Source organism: Temnothorax americanus, unplaced genomic scaffold, assembly GCF_048541705.1.
Source record: "Temnothorax americanus isolate GAGA-0224 unplaced genomic scaffold, ASM4854170v1 Scaffold108, whole genome shotgun sequence".
In the NCBI taxonomy this organism is placed as follows: domain Eukaryota; kingdom Metazoa; phylum Arthropoda; class Insecta; order Hymenoptera; family Formicidae; genus Temnothorax; species Temnothorax americanus.
The window spans coordinates 39703-60316 of record NW_027509240.1 but is presented as its reverse complement, the minus strand read 5'-3'; the positions used below and the strand labels follow the sequence as shown (position 1 = coordinate 60316).

The following is a 20614-nucleotide window of genomic DNA, read 5'->3' as shown; positions in this document are numbered from 1 at the left end:
TTGACATTTTGGCAATCGCATTTCTAAAATAGAACAAGTGAAATATCGAATATCTTATAGTCGTGCCAAAAATCATGACAAAGGATATATGCAATGTAGGGAAACTTTAATTTTTATATATCTGTTACATCTTAATTATATTGTATATATGGAGTTGAGATTAGCCGAAGTTTATTATTATATTGCTTAAGTTAGTACTTTACATTGTTTGTGCTATCAGACGTACCGGACAGAGCGGATTTCCGAGTGCTGGTTTCCCCACGCACAGGTTAATTAATAATACTAATATTGCATGTAAATCACATAATTAGGCTGCGTTCGGAAACGTCACCCGGGTATACTTCCTTCTCCTTCTAACTCGCTAAGATAGAAAGAGAAGGAAGTATACTCGTGTGCACTCGGGTGACGTTTCCGAACGCAGCCTTATATATGCCGCTGTGCACGACGCATTTGAATGGCTCTTGTGGGCATGAGATGAGTGGCTTTCAAATCAGCTCAAGTCACGTTGATGGTAATTTGTTCATTGTTCAAATAACTATATCATTTTCTGAAACATCTTTCTTGAAGAAGTAAAAAGATATAGCGTGCAAAGTATCACTTATATGCCCGCAGTATCGATTCTCGAGCACAGTGGTATGGAAACGACCAATAGTTCCAATAGATACCAAAAAATCCTAGGAGAGACTGCTTACTAGCTTGTTCTCACATCCATCGTATTTTCGAGCCTGCCCAATTTATGACAGGCATCGCGATCTTATACTACGTTTACGCGAGCGTTACTTCTGTAGTAACTTACGATATATTACTCGTTTACGCGGATTAAATTATCGTAAAGTTACTACAAAAACCCGGTTACGCGAAGGAAAATCCTGTTTACGCGAAGGAATTATCGTAAGTTACTACAGAAGTAACGCTCGCGTAAACGTATTATTAGGCAGACGAAGAGACTAATGGAATCGAAAAAGTTGGATTCACTACGCGAAACGCATCAATCTGTCTTGCGTATAAGGTTGTCTCGCACGAATACATTACAAAGATACAGACGGAAACTCGACACCGTAGACAGTAATGAATATAATGGTGCAAAATATATTGCGATTTAAAGAGGCATCGAGTTTATTCATGAAATATTTGTTTTATATAGCAGCATTTTATATACATATTGCACTCGTGGCGTTATCTTATTATACTTTCAGCCTTTTTTCTCTGTATCTTTGTAATCACTTGCTTTTGTGACAATTCTAACTTATAAAAAGGTTGATCAATCATCGATATTCTAATGCGCAAATACGGCGCATCGTAGAATTAATTTTTTATACATTTTTCTCTGTTAATGTTGCTTCTCATTATTTATTAGATATGCTTATGTTAATTTTATTAATTTTACTTTAATAATATTTATTTATTTTTTTACTGTTATTTGAATGTGCTATTTAAAATTGGGCAGTATCACGTGCATATGTATTTCGTTTCTTCTGTGGCTGAGCGTTATCGTGTTGCAAAATAATTCTCCTAGTTCCGAAAAAACCCTAACATCACTTTTTGCACGTATTGGCCATAGTACTTTCAACCAGAACAAAACAAATCAATTTTCCAAGGTTTTCAATGCTTTAGAAGCTTCTTTTCTAATTAAAACGCGAAAAAGGTACAGTGCCTCAAATGTTGTTTTTCAAACACCATTTATGACTATTTTGTGAGATTTTGTTGTCTGCTTCACTGAAGCATATGTTTTGTTTTGTAAACGTCTACACTTGCAAACCACAAAAGAGCCGAAAATTATTTAATCTTAAAACGGAGTTATAAGGTACCGAATGTAAAGGCACCGAGTGAATTTACACATCTAAAATATATAGAACAGGAGAAGAGAAATATGAAAAGGCTAACGTTTTTGTGTGAGCTAGATTATAATAGCATTGATTAGAGTAGAAATAGAAACTAGATTAGCGCTCCATGCAGCAGGCATGGGCAGCATAACAACGGCGCACTCAATTCTGGAACTCCTCCTTCCCCATTGTCCTCACGTCACAGCAGCCAGGACAGTTTGCACAAGAACAACTTCTCCAGCGTTGGACTGCCCATCGGACAATTATCGACATCGCATCTGCACATGCAGTCGACCATGAGTCCCGCCACGGCAGCCGCGGTCGCGGCTGCGCAAAAAAAGAAAAGCATTAAGAGTAGCCTTGGTAGATTTTTCAGCAAAAAGGAGAAGGTGAAAGATTTTTTCTTCTATTCCCATATTATTACTTCTAATACGGAAGTCTGTGAGGTTTCACGAGGGTATAATATGTTCTTTTCACGTAGGTATCGACCCAGATAGCCAAGCGTGATAGAGCACATTGAGCAAACTAATGCATTGCATCTGTTTTCATATATTTGCTGTAAATTTGCTGACATCGCTCTTGAAATTGCGTCAACTGATTGCATGTATAAGCAGTCATGTAACTGTATTTGTAACGTGTTCTATTTCGATGTCAGCAAATTTACAGCAAATATATGAAAACACATGTAATGCATTAGTTTGCTCAATATGCTCTATCACGCTTGGCTATCTAGGACGGCACTGTTCAGTTATTTTCTCGAAGGCTCACATATAATAATGAAACTTCTTAAGGTTTTTAGGTTCTCACCGCGGTCATACGAGCTCGTGACGTCAGAGGTGAGAAATGACACGCTGAGAATTCTTGCGTGCAATTTCCAAATAAAAAGATATTTGCAGAAATTAACACTTTCAGATCACTTCAAAGTGATCAGTGCAGTGTATCATTTCTCGCCTCTGAAGTCATGATCTAAAACATGGCGGCCGGGTATCCGGAAGCCTTATATAAGCAATTCAATTATATAAAGATTCGTATTTGGGATATTTACTGGTTTGAAAGATCTAGAAAATCTAGAATTTTTTCAGGAAACTTGTCAAAACTGGCTCTTCAAAAATTTTATTTTTATTTTGCGAGTATACAAATACATATGTTATATATTCTATTTAGAATTTTAGATGAGTTTTGTTTTATTTTAAAGAATGTTTCTTCACAATATTTAACTGTTGATACTTTTTCATGTTTATATATATAGATTATACTCTCCTTTCTTACTATATTTTTTGCAAGTAAAAAAATGATATGAGTACGAAATTTTATACATATTTTATGAAAATTCTTTATTTCTTCATTTTAGTATTTTTTTTTAAATTCGTAATTTGTAAAATAAATAGCTCTTAAAGAGGTTCTACAGATAATAGATGTATCTAAAAATTGGGAAAAAAACTTCATGGACGTATAAAGTGAGATGCGAGAAAAATGCTCAAAAAATTTTAGCATCGGTTATCGTGTAAAAATTTGCAAAAATTAATTTTGAAATCACAGTTTTAACATGAGCTCTTATGGCAAAAGGGTTCCCGGAGACAGGAAACGAGATATTAATTATATGAAGGCGGCCTACCAAAGATTCAAAAAACGGAGCTCTTATAGATCTTAATCTAACTTTTCAGAAATATCGAGAAAAACAAGGGTTATCGTGTAAAATTTTGTGATATTGGCTATTGAAACAGGCCATATCACAGTTCACGTAGCGTGCTTCGAATAACAAGGGAGATTTAACAACGTCGCAGCGACTGCACCTCACATAACCTTTTATCTGTCAATAATTTTTGGGCATTTTCCATTCGAAGAACAACTTTCTTTTTAGCGAATTTTCCTCTTTTGACACCACGCAAGACTCTATCCTTATTTCTCCATGAATTAGTCGGGCTTGGAGGAGTCATTGTAAATTTATAAAAGTAAACGCAGTCACTGACTAGAAAGGACCACGCTCATATGAGCAGAACAGCGAAACTCAAGTTCGTGACGTTACCACATTTTCTCGCATGTATAAGAAGCCGGAGTCAAAGGAGCACTTACACGATATTTTTAATTATTCCTCGCTTCGACTAATATGAGTATGATATAAGCTCTAACATCATCAAAATTCATGAAAATATTTTATGAATACTTAGAATTGATGAATTTGAAGATTTTCTCTTCATCTCTCGACTGACTAGAGAGTACCTGTAGAACCTCCTTGCAATAAGTAGGAACAAAGGAATAAGAAGTCTAAATAATAACGGAATTAATTTTAAATTTACATCTAAAATACTCTAACTTTCAAGTCTAAACATTTCATTGGAAATATCTGGAAAACCTCAGGAAATTTTTTCTCAAGATTTAAATACATACTCCAAAATGACTTGGAATATTATTTAAATCTGGAAATTTTTTTTTAAAACGAAAATCTTTGAAAAATAAAGGTCAATGATATTTAACACAGGATAAATAGATATTTCATCACCAAGTAGATTATCTTATTAAATTATTAATTTATGAATTATTACTTGCTTATTAGTTGGACGGAAAGTAAGAAGGATTCTCTGGCTAAAACGATATTTTTTGCAGTAACTTTTTGACAATAGTGAAAAATTTGTAAGATATTTATTAGTAAAATATTAGATTCGTTTTATTAATATCAATTAAATTGAGTTGGCATTTCAGTTTTATCAAAAGATGACATGTAAGACGGATTTTTAAAACATATTTTTTTTACTGTTTATTATGCAATAACAAAATTTTATTTAAACTTGTAATATTTTAAATCTGCTTCTCTTTTTATTAATTATTTTTATTATTATGTTATTTAATTCTTGCCTTGCGGCTTAGAATGACTTCCGTCAACCCTTACATAAATTTACAAACATATAACATAAATACAAACATATAACTTTCTCTTTTACATACATATATCACTTAGATCATCCTAATTAACTCCAGAACTAATTCAACATTCTAACTGTCTTTCAATTTCCCTTCTTACTTCTCTCCCTCTATCCCATATCCCTTTCCTCCGCCTCTTTTCTAACCTTTTCTATCCATTTTATTGCTTCTAGTCCTTTTCCTTCCTCTCTTAAAAATTCTTATAACTGTATCTATTGTTTTTTGTCGCTTTACATTCTTTTAGTATATGTTCTATGTTCTCCTCTTCTTTTGGCATATTCTGCATCTCCTATCATCTTCCTCTTTCCAATGTTGACTGCCTTTCACCTCACTCCCGCATCTGTATCTGGCTATCAACATTCTATCCTTTTTCTTCTACTTTCCTAGTAAATACTTCGGTAACTCCTGTTAAAATCTCTTTATAGTTACTATTGTATCTTGACTCGTTTATCTTTATCTGTCTCTCCTCCTCCTTCTTTTCCTCTATTCTCTTTACGAAATTCTCCGCCGCCTCCCGGTCCTCTGCCTCCATTTCTCTCCTCAGCTGCTCCTTCTCCATTCCTGCCCTCTCTATCAGTTTCTTTCTCTTCTTTTCCCAATTACTTTCCTCTTTCCTTGGCCTGCTCCTCTCTAGATCCTTTATACATGCTAGAACTATTTTCTTCTCTGACTGTCTCGACTTCTCCTCATACCTCACAGCTCTCCTTATTGCCCTCACTTTTATTTTCTTTATTTTGGCTTCTTCTGATATTATATAATTCGGCGTTCTTCTATCCAATCCTAAAATCCATTTAACATACTTTCTTTTTATCACATCTAATCTACTTTTGTATAGCCATCTTCATATTTCAGCTCTGTATAATTCCATGCTTTCTACCAGTGCCTCGAACATCTTCATCCTTCTTCTAAAATCTCCTTTAAATATTCTCTCTCCTATGCTCCATGTTCTCTTCATCGCTATTGTAGCCTTCTTCAGCCTATCTTTTATATGATTCTCTGCTACCCCATTTTTCTGTAGTATATATTTCAGATATTTTATTTCTTTGATCTCCTCTATGTCTTCTTCTCTCCATTTCCACTCCCTTTTTTCCTTCTTCCCCTAGCTTTCTCGAACACCATTATTTTTTATTCCTCTGGACTCAAACTCAAACTCTTCCTTTCCAAATACCTCTTGAACCTCCTCATCATTTCCTTCAATTCTGCCTCTCTTGTCGCCATTAACACTACGTCATCTGCATATGATATTGTCCAGAATTTTTCTTTCCCTATCACAAGGCCTCCTGCTTGTTCTTTTTCCATTCCTTCCTCTAAATGGATGATGTATAAATTGAATAGGTTTGGGCTCAACGGGCATTTTTGTCTTACAATTAGTCTCTTTTCTGTCCAAAATTCCTCTGTCTTCTTATCCCTTATCTTCACTACATTTTTCGTTTTTTTTTGTATGTTTCCATTATTCTTCGTCTCAAATTATCTTCAATTCCTACCTTCTTCATTGTTTCATTCAATTTCCTTTTATCCACTTTATCGAAAACTATCTTGAGGTCAACAAAGAATGCAAAAACCTTTCCACTCTTCTTACTCAGCTCCTTATTTGCTACATAGTTTACCGTGTATACTGCACACATTCATCGTTTCTCTGTTCTTTCTAAAACAAATTTGCACTTTCCTTAACTTAGACTCAACCTTCTCCAACCTCGCATTTAAGATACTTGCATATATTTTGTACGCCGTATTCATTAACGTAACTCCCCGGTAATTTTTCGGGTCGTTTCTCTCTCCTCTTTTATGTATTAGACTAATCATACCTTTATTCCAATCTCTCGGTATGCCCTCTCCTTTTCAGATTCTGTTGATTAACTTCAGCAATTCTTCACCTACATCCTTTTGCATAAATCTCCACGCCTCGTTCTCAATCCTGTCCTCTTCTGTTGCCTTTCCCATCTTCAGTTTCTTTATTACTTCAATCACCTCTTCTCTCGATATTTCTTCGACTCCCTCTGTTACCTCCACTCTCGTGCCATCCTCTTCTCCCTCGTCTTCTATGTCTAGCACCACTCTTTTCTTTATTCCTTCTACCATTTCCATGAAGTGATCTCTCCACTCGTTCATTTGTATCTCCTCGCTTATCCCCTCAGTTTTCTTTTTCTTGTATTTATTTATATACTTCCAAGCTTCCGCTTCGTTTTTAATGTTCTTTATCTTTTCTTCTTCTTCTTCGCTCTCATGTCTCCCCTTCTGCTCCTTACACCATTCCTTGTGCTTCTTTCTTTCCCTCACATACTCTTCTTTTTCGATCCTTCCCTTCTCCCAGTGCCTCATCAATATCCTCAATCTTCTTTTCCTTTCCTTTCATTCTTTATTGTATCATTCTCTTCTTCCTAATCTCCATGGTATTATCCTTTTTTTATGCCTCGCGATAGGGATTTTTACTTTTTCTTTTATCTCCTTCCAGATATCCTCTGTATCTATTTGTGTACCCGACCATCCTTCACATTTCTCATGATATTCTTTCCTCCCTTCTTCTGTCCAGTTGCTTCTCTCTAGTCCCATTACTTTCTTCCTTCTCTCTGTCTCCATCACCTGTGGTTTTGTTAACTCCACCTCCAGCGGAACATGGTCCGATTCCGTTCTAATTTCTTCTTCAACCATATTTATTTCTTCTCCTGCTCTGTCATTCCCTAAGACATAATTTATAACCGATGATCCTAAGTTTCCTATATAAGTCCATCCCTTCCGAAACTCCCATTTAATATAGCCCATCTTTCTTCTATTTTATCTATTAATATACGTCCCTCTCTATTTATCTACTGACTTTCTGGTCTCGCTTCTCTTTTCTTTCTTTTCTTCTTCATTTATCGGTTCTTCTCTGCTTCCCGTCCTCGCGTTCAAATCACCTCGTACCAGCAACCATTCTTCATCTTCTTCTTGTACCTTCTCCCTTAGTGTTTCCATCGTATCGTCCATCTTTTGACTGTACAACGTGATTATTCTCCATTTGTTTCCATTATACTCTAATCTGCTTTCTACTACTTCGTCACTAATCTCCTTAATCTCTATAATTTTTGTTGACTGTTGTTATTATCCCTCTTTTTGCTCTTTCTTTTCTGTGTTCTCTTCTCGTTGGTACACAATTCCATATTTTGCTGGACAACTTATTTTTAATTTTTTTCCATTTATCTTCTTCCATCCATGTTTCTACTAGTCTTATCACGTCAAAATTCTCAAAATAATCCCATGTTTCCTCACATTTATTAATTAGTCCCGCTACGTTCGAAAAGCATATCCTTAATCCTCTTCCTTTTTCCGCCTTATCTTCCTCTTCTCCCTCCTCTCTCACTCTTCCTCTCTCCCTCTCCCTGTCTTCTCTCTTCTCTACTCTTTCCGAAAAACACCTCTGCTTTCTAGCATTTCGGTGCTTTCATTCCACTTCCTTTTGCAATTGTCCATATTTTTTGACATCCTACCGTTGCTTTCTTTCCCTTTTCTCTCTCTACTTTTACTATACTACATAAATGTTTTTGTATCTGCCTCTCTGTTGCCGTTAGATTGTCATCCATAAATATCTTTCTTGCTCTTCCTATCTTCTTCCTCTTTGCCATTATTTCTCTTTTATCCTCTCATTTATTAAATCTGACTAGCGTCATTTTGTACTCTCCCCGGCCAATTGCCTGCACTTCGTCCACTTCCATCTTCTTTTTGGTGATTTCTTCAAGGAATTTCTCCATCTTCTCTTTTCTTTCACCTCCACATTTTCTACTTTCATTCCTTTTATAATTATATTATTTTTCCTTCTTCTCCTTTCGGCTAATTCGGATTTCTTTCCATCTCCTTCATCTTCTTCATTAGTTCACTGCTCTCTAACTTTTCACCTTCACTCTTCTCCACTTTTTTTATTTTCTCCTCCAGCTGTTTTATTCTATTTTCTAAACTCGTTTTTTGCCCTTCCCAAAGCATTTCTCTCTTTCTATATTCCTCCTTCAGGTCGCGCGTATCTCTTTCATTATCTCTTCTTTATTCTTCTTTCTTTCTCGCTCTTGTTCATCCATTTTCGCTAAAATTTCTTTCAGCATTTTTTCCGCCTTTATGCTTTCTTTTTTCCTCTCTTTTTATCTTGTTTGGCGGCGATTTTATCACTCTTTTTTTTTTACTAAAATTTTCCAGTATTTTTCCAGTAATCAAAATAAAAAATATTAATTTTTTCCCTCAATTTTCTCAAACAATCCGTTTTGCTCTTTATTTTCGAATATATTTTTCGAAAAATATCAATTATTTACATTAAATTTACAAAATTGATGATAAAACCACAAAAAATGTCATATTAAATCGAAAAATTAACATTTTAAAAACTTTATAACTCGGAAACAACTTCTATTCCAAAATTGAAATTTTCAGGGTTGTTTAAGGATATAATAAAGTATATTCCCTGAAAATTTCAAAGGATTTCGAGTTAAAAGAAAAAAGTTTTGGCTATCTGAAAACGGCGATTTTTCGAAAATCTATCGGCTTTAGATAGCCATAACTTAACGAAATAAAAGCAATCAAGCAAAAAGTGGGTAGATTTCTTCAGAGTATACCTGAATAAAAAATATCAGCTGTTGATCAACCCTCTACTTCGAAAACTGTAGATATGACAGCATTTCAAAAATAGGCAAAATTTCTCTAAAACAGTGATTTAGTTAGCAGCTCGCCGTGAAGCCGGACTTGAGTGTAAACCAATGACAAATTTTTTCCTTAAAAGTAAAGGGTTTACAGAAAAGAATGCGGCCTCAAACGAGTCTCTAAGTTATATAGAAGCTGAGATATAAATTTTTGAAAATGACTAAAAAATCGACTTTTTTCAAAATTCAAAAAATTCTCCAGCGGCCGGATTTGATCGAATCGGGCTCAAATTTTCAAAATCATCTCCTTTTCTAGTGTACTTTCGAGGAAAAAATCGGCATCAAAATCGGTGACCCACCCCCGCAATCTTTGGTCGAAAAGTAATGGATCTGCCCATATATATATATATATATATATATATATATATATATATATATATATATCAAGAACATGTAGGGGAATCCTTTGGCGACCTCGAATAACTTTGAGTGTTCCTGATTTCCACATTACCAACTAAAATTTGCTTTTTTGAAATAGAATGGAGTACTTTTGAATCATTCTATCGATAGTACTCAATGAATTTACAATTAGTAACTTTTGTAACAGCGTAAACCTCTTCGAAAAATCAACTGTTGTCGGGATATAAGTCAAATTAGAAATAAAAATAAATCTGTAAACAAGTGCAAAATCTATTGATGGAATAGATTTTACACTTTTTTTTTATTGTGTAACATTATTTTTTACAAAAACAAAGTTTTCTCTCTATTTTACTGTATTAATCTTTTACAAAGTTTATTGTTTTACACAGGAATCACGTTTTCTGATATAGTATATTTCTAATATACTATTCTTAAAATGTATAATACTTTAATATTACCTAATTGTCATTAATTAATTAAATACCATAAAGTAAATAATTATTATCTTAAATTAATTAATATAATGTAAATATAAGATTTATAAGAAGGTGCATGCGTGTGTGCGTCATAAGCACCATAAAGATTAAACGTATATTTACTCCACTGGATCGTTCTCCATAGAAAAGGAGAACCTCACTACCGTGAACCTCACAAACTTCCGCATGTATAAAAAATTGATTTAAAAAATTAGAGCAATTGTAGCGATCTGTATATGATAAGGAAGCAATGTGCAAGTTTCTAATTTGCACACTCTTTTAAAATTTTAAATTTAATCTTTTTATGAATTGAGATAGAGGGTTAGCTTAGTAGCATAAGTGGGGTTTTACAATCGACGCAATATCAAATCGATGTTGACTTAGGGAGTTCAGGCCACATGGACTTCGCATATGGACCTTTAATCGCATATAAAGCTGGGTTTAATCAACCAAATCTTAAGGAATTATATATGAAATAGGAGTAGAAAAGACTGAAGAATATAATAGAATTATAAATAGCCTGATATCTCAAAACTGGCGGAAGTTATAGCTATATACCACAGACATTTCTAAAAAAATTATGGACCTTTGATCACGTATAGAGCTGGGTTTAAATTAACTAAATTTTAAAGAATTATATATGAAATAGAGATATATAGAAAAGATTGAAGAATATAATAGAATTATATAAATAGCCTGATATCTCAAAATTGGCGGAAGTTAAAGCAGCTACGGACATTTCTCAAAAAATTCAAAATTTTATAAGAAAGAACCTTTTTACCGATTATCGCCAAATTCAATACCAATCTTCTTTTAATGATACTCTATATATATGTATAACTTATATATGTAACTTTTTAGGCAGAAATCGGTAACTTCTTCACCGATCCTTGCCAAATTCAATACCTTCCTTAAATGATATTCTATCCATCAAATAACTTACACATTTTTCAAGCAGAAATCGGTAACCCTTTCACCAATTCTCGCAAAATTCAAAACAACCTTCCTTTAATGATACTCTATCTATCAAATAACTTAGGGTTCTCTATATAAAATTACATGCACATCTTATACACTTTTTAAGCAGAAATCGGTAATCCCTTCACCGATCCTCGCCAAATTCAATAACAATCTTTTTTTAATGATACTCTATCTATATATTAAATAACTTAGGGTAGACCCCGAGGCAAATCGGATCAATATAAGTTTTAAGGGGGAACATATGAGCAGACCGAAAGAAAAAAAGTGAAATTTGGGAATTTTTATCTTGGAAACTATTAATTCGATTCGATCCGTGTTTTTTATATTTTAAAGTATCTATATTGAGGCACGTTCACAAATTTTTTTAAAGGAATTCATTCCCTCGGAGCGTTGTTCTCGTGGCCGGCGTAAAATGTGACACGGTTTACGGTTCCCAGAATATCTCGAGAACGGCTGGACCGATTTGCTTCAAATTTGTACACAATGTTTTACGATAGTTTTTCTCGTTTTCATCGGGATTTTTTTTACTCAACTAGTTTTTTTTTATTAGACTATAAAGGTCACATTCTCATTTTTCGACCTAAATTTTCGACCTTTATAGTCTGATAAAAAAAAAACTAGTTGAGTAAAAAAAAATCTTCCGATGAAAACGAGAAAAACTATCGTAAAATATTGTGTATAAATTTGAAGCAAATCGGTCCAGCCGTTCTCGAGATATTCTAGGAACCGTGAACCGTGTCACATTTTACGTCGGCCACGAGAACAGCGCTCCGATGGAATGAATTCCCTTAAAAAAATTTGTGAACGTGCCTCAATGTAGATACTTTTAAATAAAAAAAACTTGGATTGAATCGAATTAATAGCTTTCAAGATAAAAATTCCCGAATTTCACCTTTTTTTCTTGCGGTCTACTCATATGTTCTCCCTTAAGACAGTTTTTGTTAGTTTTGTTTCAAAAGAGCTGTTTTATCGTGCTAATTATAATTACTAATTACTAATTATGCGATCAAAGGTCCATACACGAAGTTTATGAAAACAAAGCTTCCTCTATGAGGAAGCAAAAGAGAAATTTGACCACAATGGTTATAAAGCATTTGGTCTGTGTAATAATCCTTATCTTTTTGTTACTTAGATCAAAGGGAAAGATACACCATTGCCGGGGGATGTATCAGGTATAGGAGGTGCAAGTACACCAGCAGATCCAGACTACGGAGACAGTGTGTGTGTAGCAGGTACGCTTGGAAGTAAAAGTGACTTTGATCGCAGAAAAAAGAAAAGGTATTTATATTAAAATCATAACACATTGCTATTTTAACAGTTTATGTTATAAATTTCATTAAGTTTGGGTATAATGGAATATATGCCATAAGAAATGAAAATTATATACATATAATTACTAGGTTTTTTCAAGTCTAGATCCCTTCCCTAAACCTTCTTCTTACTTTTTTCTTCGCAGACAATTTTTTTCCACTTTAAGTTATATTTTCCTCTCTTAAATTTATGTATATATAGAAATATATGTATATCTATTTTTCCCGCGCATCGCGCGGATGTACCCTCCGCTGACCCGCCATTCTTAATTTACATTTATTTATATTTCTATTTTATTATATTTATTTATTATTAATTTTATTACATTTATTTACTATTAATTAAATTTTATTATTTAAAACAAAATTGGCCTCCACCACACATCCTTTTTTTAGATCATTCTTAGCGAGTGGGATATATACACACATACAGACATTTAAAAAAAAAAGTGATTTTTCAACGTTTTCGAACATTCTGAACACATTGGCATAGAAAACTGAAGAAAAAAATAGCATCGGTTTTAAAAAAATACGTCTATTACTGAAAAATTAAAAATTAATTCATCGTTGCCATCCCCGAAAAATTAGAAAAATTTTGGAACCGGTTTCCAAAATATTATGAAAAATTATACATACCTATCATCGCCATCTCCGAAAAATTAGAAAAATTTGAGCACCGTTTTAAAGAAAATCGGTTCATTAATTGGAATATTTGCAGTCAGAAAAATTTTAGCACCTGCAGTTTCCAAAAAATCGGCACATTAATGAAAAATTAAACTTATCCTCAAACAATTAAAAAAATTCTGGCACTGGTTTCAAGAAAATCGGTTCATTAATACTTATTATTTCTCGAAAAATTTTGAAACCGGTTTCCAAAAAATCGATAACGAAAAATTACCCATAAAAGAAATTCAGCTTGATATCTCAAAATTTGCGGAAATTGGAGCAATCATGTACATTTTTTTAAACAGAAATCGGAAACCCCTTTATTATTAGCAATTTTTCTAATTCTATATTACATTCTTTAGTTCTTTCTACCCTTATTTTATATATAATTTGTGACGACAACGACGATGTCCTCACGGTCTCGCCGGCCGTGAAGGAGCGCGTCGTCGCTTTGTTCACTAATGATCTTACGACAAATCAATCACAAGACTCTCAGAAACCCAGATGGTAGCTCGACTAAATAATTCCTCGAAATATTGGGCGCCAGGTGCGATTCCTCGCACCACGATCCACAAGATCGCAATTCTCTCAGGTGTGAGTTTCTTCGGGTAATCGCGGTCGGAGGAGGAGAGGGAACGTAGCGCAGTTAACACACGCAAGTAACAATAACACTAATATAATGTATTTGACAGAAAAGATTACGCGAGAATACATCAGCGAGTTGTTTCAGACTGAATCGGTGAATTACAATCTTAGAGAGAAGATTACTTCAGGATAAATGGGCAGGTTTCTTTAAAATGAATCGGTAAATTACAATTTTTCTCTCGGATATTTTTCTGCGGAACGCGTAGACTATGAGATACAATAACGCGGAAATTAGCCTAAGGACGCAACTTATAAGACGCAGTTACACGACCGCAATACACAATACGCGATTACACGAACGCAAGACACGATACCTACGCGCGACGTCTCGCGAATGGTCCCAAAATAGCTAGACGCGGGCCTCCCGCGAAAAGCACCAAAGATCCAAGACAGGTGCCTCACGCCCCGGGACGTGATTGCGCGAACATTCCTCCCCCGTTCTGCGACAATACGGTCCACCTCGGCGCGAAGGATACCTCGCTACATTACGCACCATGGTTACACAAAACGCTATTACACGAAACTCTAAGACACGACGAAAACTACAACGAATCACACGGTGACTGTCGGCCGCGTACGATTTTTCGGGCAGGGCGATCCCACATTACTCTGTTGGCCGGGCCCTCCGTCAGTATTCCATTTAATAATTACTGGCTCGGTAATACTCATCTGGGTAAATCTGAAGAATAGTGGCCTTCTCACCGATTTCGTTCAACTTGGGCTTAATCGACGCGTTTTTGCACGAAACGACCGAATCTGGCAGAAAAAAGTGTCGCTCTGCCCCGCGAAGCGAGATATTAACGGTTAAAGTTGACAGGAATCAGGTTATGATTCCTGTCATACCGACGAGATGCAGCGACTACGACCATGCCCTGCGGCCACACGCGCATGCTCAGTGGCCGCACGCGCATGCAGCAGATCACGTGACAACTGTTTGGTTGGTATAAGTCAGAAGTGTAACATAATTTGAAATGATATTTACATGTACTATTCATACACCAACTATTCTCTGCTTTAACAAATTATTTCTGTTACAAATATTAAGCGTTTAAGTTAACAAAACATAAATAATTTGTTAAAGCAGAGAATAGTTGGTATGTGAAAAGTACACATAAATATGTATGTACTTACCAAGCAGACAGTTGTCACGTGACCTTCTTTTGCATGCGCGTGCGGCCACAGGGCATGTTCGTGGTCGCTACCAGTCGCTACATCGCGTCGGTATGACAGGAATCATAACCTGATAGTCGTCAACTTTAACCGTTAATATCTCGCTTCGCGGGGCAGAGCGACACTTTTTTCTGCCAGATTCGGTCGTTTCGTGCAAAAACGCGTCGATTAAGTCCAAGTTGAACGAAATCAGTGAGGAGGCCACTATTCTTCAGATTTACCCTACGCGGCTCTCGGAAGGGCCCCGGCCGTCAGAACGATCTTACGTGTGCTCAAACGTAGGTTACGAGGTGCTCGAGTAGTGGCCTCACAAATTCCGCAAGCTCGGCTGCCGGTCCTCTCGGGATGTCGTCCCTCGCCACGCCGACACGACAGTGACGATACTCTACGTGCCTCTACTCTAGCCCGGCGGGATCATGTCGGGCCCGCGCCTGCGCACGCCGTGCTTGCAAGCCCTCCTTGCCGATCAGCCCTATTAGAGTCCCATTGCCTGCGTTCGTTTATTCACATTGGGAGTTATTGGGAAAACAAAATCTATAATGTACGTTACATGTATTATACATTTTATTTTTCCAATAGCTCCCAACGGGAATAAACGAACGCAGACTTTATAAGAGTCTGGACAGACTTTGAGAGTGCAACAACATGGCGTGAATGTCACGTATATAGGGACTCTATTCTAGACGCCCTAGATGGAAGAAAAACACTATGGCGTCGATGACTACACGTAATCGTTGTATTGTTGTGATATCGTGAGAGAATTCTACAGAGGCTGTGAGAAAGTGTGTTTGTCTATATTTTTATTTTGACTTGATAGAGATAAGATAACCAAAACTTTAAAATACCTGAAAAGAATATTTCAATAAAATAAATTATAATAGTATACAATTTATTGATAGAGAAAATTACGAGATGTATATATAGATAAATGCATGACATTGTCATTTTCATTTTTTATTAATTTTGTAATTCTTTATTTCAAATTCTAAGACACCTATTCTGTAAATGTTAACGACATCATTTCGTGCTTTGCGCAGGTATGTAACACTACAGTGCTACAGCAAAGCACGTAACAATATCGTTAATGTGTACTGGCACGTATTATGCACGTAACTTTGCGGAATGGATTCCTGTCGAAATTATACTGTTTTCCCTAAAAATACAATAGAAATGTAGGAAATAACAATTCCGATCGGAATCCATTTCGAAAAGTTCTATAATACGCACCTTGAGAGAGGCTCCTAAGGCTCGTTATTTTACCGCTCGTGATTGGTTCCGCCATGGTGTTGCACGTCCAATGAAAATAAGGACCAGTCTGTCCAGACTCTTATAAAGGGACTCTAAGCCCTATGCGAGCCGAGCGCCTCCCGCTTCCGTCGGCGGCCCTCGTAGCTTCCTCGCTCGCCGGCGGCAGGTTTGAAAAGCCTATTCTCGAGTCCGGCTGACCGGGCCGCGACTCTGGTGCCGGTGTACGACGGCCAGGCTGGCCAGGCCTTGGCTCCGTCGACCGGTAGGCAATGCCCCATGGCGATCTCCCTCCTTCGCGATTCGGCAGGCTTCATCCCAGCGAACATCGGGGCTAAGGCGCTCGCCCTGCGAGACGCTCCAAGCAACGTCGGCATATGGGCCCAATCGTGACCCGCCCGCCGGCGAACTCCTACGTAGAACGCCTCCCGTAAACTCCCACGGCGCGACTCAAGTCGTTACAATTTCCTCCTGGTCATCTACTCGATACCTGAAATCCTCGGAAATAATATAATGTACCGAATTCTAACGCTGTCGCCCCGCCTCGATCCGGCGGAGACGACATCCCGGACGTTCCCCCCGGTCGAGCTATCGTCTGGGCAGGGGAAGTGACTATGTCACGTCACAAATTCTTTAAGATTCGGCCAATTATTTCCTGAGAAATTAGAAAAATTTCTGAACCGGTTTCCAAAAAGATCGGTAACGAAAAATTATACACTTTATGGCACTCCCTGGGAAATTCTACGCCTACTTCATATACTTTTGGTAAAAATTCGGTCCACTAACAAATGATTATTCGCGGTCAGACATACATACATACATACAGACGTCAGGTACTTATATATATATAGATAATTTAACGCACGCGTGCGCTCTCTCTACACACTTATATACTTACGTATACATCTACATACATACATGTAAAATGTACATCTACATATATTTAAAATTTTATTTTTTACTTTATCTTTAATTATACACATAAGCATACAACAAAAATTTTTATGGTACTTTCAAATATTGATACTTTGCGCTCGAGTTATATCAAGTAATATTTCTTTATTTTAATTGTTTTTGCATTTGTGTCATACAATAAATGTTCCAAAATAAAATAACATGAGCTTATAGGATTCGATAGAAAATATAATTCTGAGTAAAAGTGTTTTAATAAACATGCATTTTTTAAAATGATTTTTTAAGAAACTTTATATATTAACTTTTTTTAACGTTATTACCAATACCATTTCTTGATTGTTACATTAGTTGTCATATAATGTAATCAAATGTTTATGTATGAGGAAAATTAAAAAATAATATTTACAGTCCCTGGCCATATTATTTTTTAGACGCACTTAATTTTTCAATAGAATTTAGATTAGGAGGAGAAAAAAGCTATCAATTTTATATTTATATGATATATGCCTAAAAAAACACTTAATATCTTTGAACAATGGTGAATAAAACACACAGATATGATAGTTAATAATCATGTATTTATTTATTTTTATCAATTATTTAGGCAGTCAAAAAATATGTATATTTTTAATATTTAGTCAAGTCGCCTTTGGCAGTTATTAAAGTTTTAATTCGTTTTGGCATACTATTAATGTAGGTATGTTTGTACTGTCTCCTGCATCATTATTATGAACAATGCAACTGGCGCAAGATCATACTTGTTTACTATCATTATTACGGTTAAGTGAAATACTTCATAAACAAGTGACTTCTACAGAACAATAGTTTCTTAACATAATTTGATGGTTTATAACAATGATAGATGAGCGGTATCATAAAGCTGGTGCATGGAAAATCAATGAATTGTAAAAAAAATTAAGGTGCGTCTAATAATATGACCAGGGACTGTATTCAACTGTTATGAAAGAAAAATTGACTAATAATTCCAAAATATCGCCAATTCCATAATAACAATAAGGTACCTAAAATGTCTACAAGACAGTGGGAAACATTTTGAGCAACTTTTCTAATAAATAATAGGGAATTTGCATGAAAAAAATATTACATTTTTTTTGTTTGTAATTTAAATATGCATTATTATAAATTTATTTACAACAAAATTTTAAATTTTAATTAATAAATAGGTATTCAAAAATGAAATTAAATTTTAATAATATTTGAAATTTTCTATGCTGTGAGAAAACGATTTTGATTGGCTAACAAGTGCATGACGTCACATTGCAATAGTCTCAACTCTCCTAGGCTGCGTTTGGAAACGTCACCCGAGTGCACACGAGTATACTCCCTTCTCTTTCTATCTCAGCGAGTTATAGGTTATGTCAGCATCAAACGGGAAGATTCTATTTGTATTCTCACGTTTTTATCTTCAGGTACATAAAAAATTACCTGGTGTTTTAATAACAGTACTTTTACATAAAGGTACAAAACACGCTTTATGTGTGTGTGTCTTTGCTTTACTCATTTTTTAAAATAAATGATTGTTTCAATGGTTAAAAGTATTACTTTACTGTGGTGTGACGTCACACGGCGTTCGGGAAGACTCGGTCGTTTCCGGACCGTTTTCGGCATTTCAAATAATGCAATATTTTATTATTTATTTTCTCGGTTATTTTGCGTTAAAAAATTACGAAAAAAAGACAATTAAAAGAACATACAAATTATTTAATGCAATTTTTAAAAAAAATCACGCAAATTCCCTAAGCAAAAAATGCCCAACCCGTTTGTTACAGTTTTTTAGCTTTATAGATAAAAAGTATGATAAACAAAATTTTCAAGCAATAATTTTATAGTAGGAAGCATTTACTGGAACTTTTTAGAATTGCAATATGTTATTAGACCTCAAGCTGTTTTTATATTTGAGGATTTTTAACAGACAATTATTATTCAAATCTTACGATAATACTGCGATAAATATATTCTAATATCTACATCGCATTATATTGAGATTGCGAAGATAAGTAATTTATAATTACTGCGATCTTCTATATATATTTAATATTTTAGTCTAAGCATGTTTGGTAGCATGTTGGACTCCTCGCGGCACGAGCTTTTAGCGGAAGCGATGAAAGCCGGAACGCCCTTTGCTTTATGGAACGGACCAACGGTAGTCGCCTGGTTGGAGCTTTGGGTGGGCATGCCAACGTGGTATGTCGCCGCTTGTCGAGCAAACGTTAAAAGCGGTGCCATCATGAGCGCTCTTAGCGATACCGAGATTCAGCGAGAGATTGGTATAAGGTACTCTGTAAAAATTATATAAAAGAAACAAAATAAAAATTACATTATAACTGTGATAATATAACGTTATAGTACATTATAATGTTACAATTGTGTCTACAATTGTTTTCTGTACTTTTGTGACAGTAATCCTTTGCACCGACTAAAGCTGAGACTAGCCATTCAGGAAATGGTGTCGCTTACGAGCCCGTCAGCACCGAAAACTTCTCGCACAACATTAGCATTTGGTGATATGAATCACGAGTGGATAGGTAATGTCTGGTTACCGAGCCTCGGGCTGCCTCAATACCGATCTACTTTTATGGAGTGCCTTGTTGATGCTAGAATGCTTGATCATCTTACGAAGAAGGATCTTCGTGGTCAGCTGAGAATGGTTGATAGTTTTCACAGGTAGGAAAAAGACAGTGTTGAGGCATTCACAAAGTCATCTAAAAATTTAGTTTATATTACTGATATGTTAAAATACATTGTTTATCTAATGTTATTATTTATAATTGCGCATTTCAATGTATTATAGCAATAGTTATAGCAATATTATTACATTATTAAATTATTGTCGATATATTTTGTCGCAGAACAAGTTTGCAGTATGGCATTTCTTGCTTAAAGAGACTAAATTATGATAGACAGCAATTAGAAGAGAGAAGACGAGTGGCAGAAGGTGCCAATATAGATGTACTCGTGTGGAGTAATGATCGTGTCATAAGATGGGTACAGTCGATTGGTTTGAAGGTAGATAAACGTTCTCTAGAGCTGGTCTACAACCTTGCTTTAAAGGGTATTTAAGCTCTAAGCCGTAAGAAATTGATCAATCACAGTCGAATATTCTCCTCAAATTGTATTGTGATTGTTCAATTTCTTACGGTTTAGAGCTTAAATATCCTTTAAAGCAAGGTTGTAGATCAGCACTAATGCTCCGCTACGATCGATTACTTACGAAAGAAATTAACATCCAATACTCGTAGGAATACGGGAATAACCTCTTAGAATCAGGGGTGCACGGTGCACTCATAGCTTTAGACGAAAGTTTTGATGCAAATAGTTTTGCATTAACTTTACAAATTCCCACACAGAATACACAGGTAAATGCTTACAATTACATTACAATAAAAACTTGTGAAAACATAAGTGAATATATTCTGTATTATTTT

The 20614-nt window shown here is 35.4% G+C and overlaps 1 protein-coding gene and 1 long non-coding RNA gene across 19 annotated transcripts in view; one reads left to right on the top strand and one right to left on the bottom strand.

Annotated features, from left to right (window-relative positions):
* Nucleotides 1-20614, top strand: part of LOC143904712 (liprin-alpha-1-like) — an 83160-nt gene that overhangs the window by 50648 nt on the left and 11898 nt on the right. For 7 of the 17 annotated variants that reach the window (XR_013259027.1, XM_077419685.1, XM_077419630.1 and 4 more), the window contains 7 exons: nt 221-268; nt 1957-2212; nt 12350-12495; nt 19233-19463; nt 19590-19853; nt 20039-20195; nt 20429-20545. Coding sequence is in view for 16 of the 17 variants with exons in the window: in XM_077419685.1 (XP_077275811.1) it covers nt 221-268; nt 1957-2212; nt 12350-12495; nt 19233-19463; nt 19590-19853; nt 20039-20195; nt 20429-20545 (1219 nt within the window). In the remaining variant the exon portion in view is untranslated. The remainder of the gene's footprint in view (nt 1-220; nt 269-1956; nt 2213-12349; nt 12496-19232; nt 19464-19589; nt 19854-20038; nt 20196-20428; nt 20546-20614) is intronic. The other 10 variants (XM_077419694.1, XM_077419617.1, XM_077419665.1 and 7 more) reach the window with 9 other exon arrangements.
* On the bottom strand, nt 135-15990 carry LOC143904789 (uncharacterized). Of its 2 annotated transcripts, none has more exons than XR_013259040.1 (2): nt 15275-15990; nt 135-2150 (listed from the first exon to the last, which is right to left on the bottom strand). It is a non-coding gene; the product is annotated as an uncharacterized LOC143904789 (long non-coding RNA). The 2 variants fall into 2 exon arrangements; XR_013259042.1 differs by having other exon boundaries at nt 15320-15990.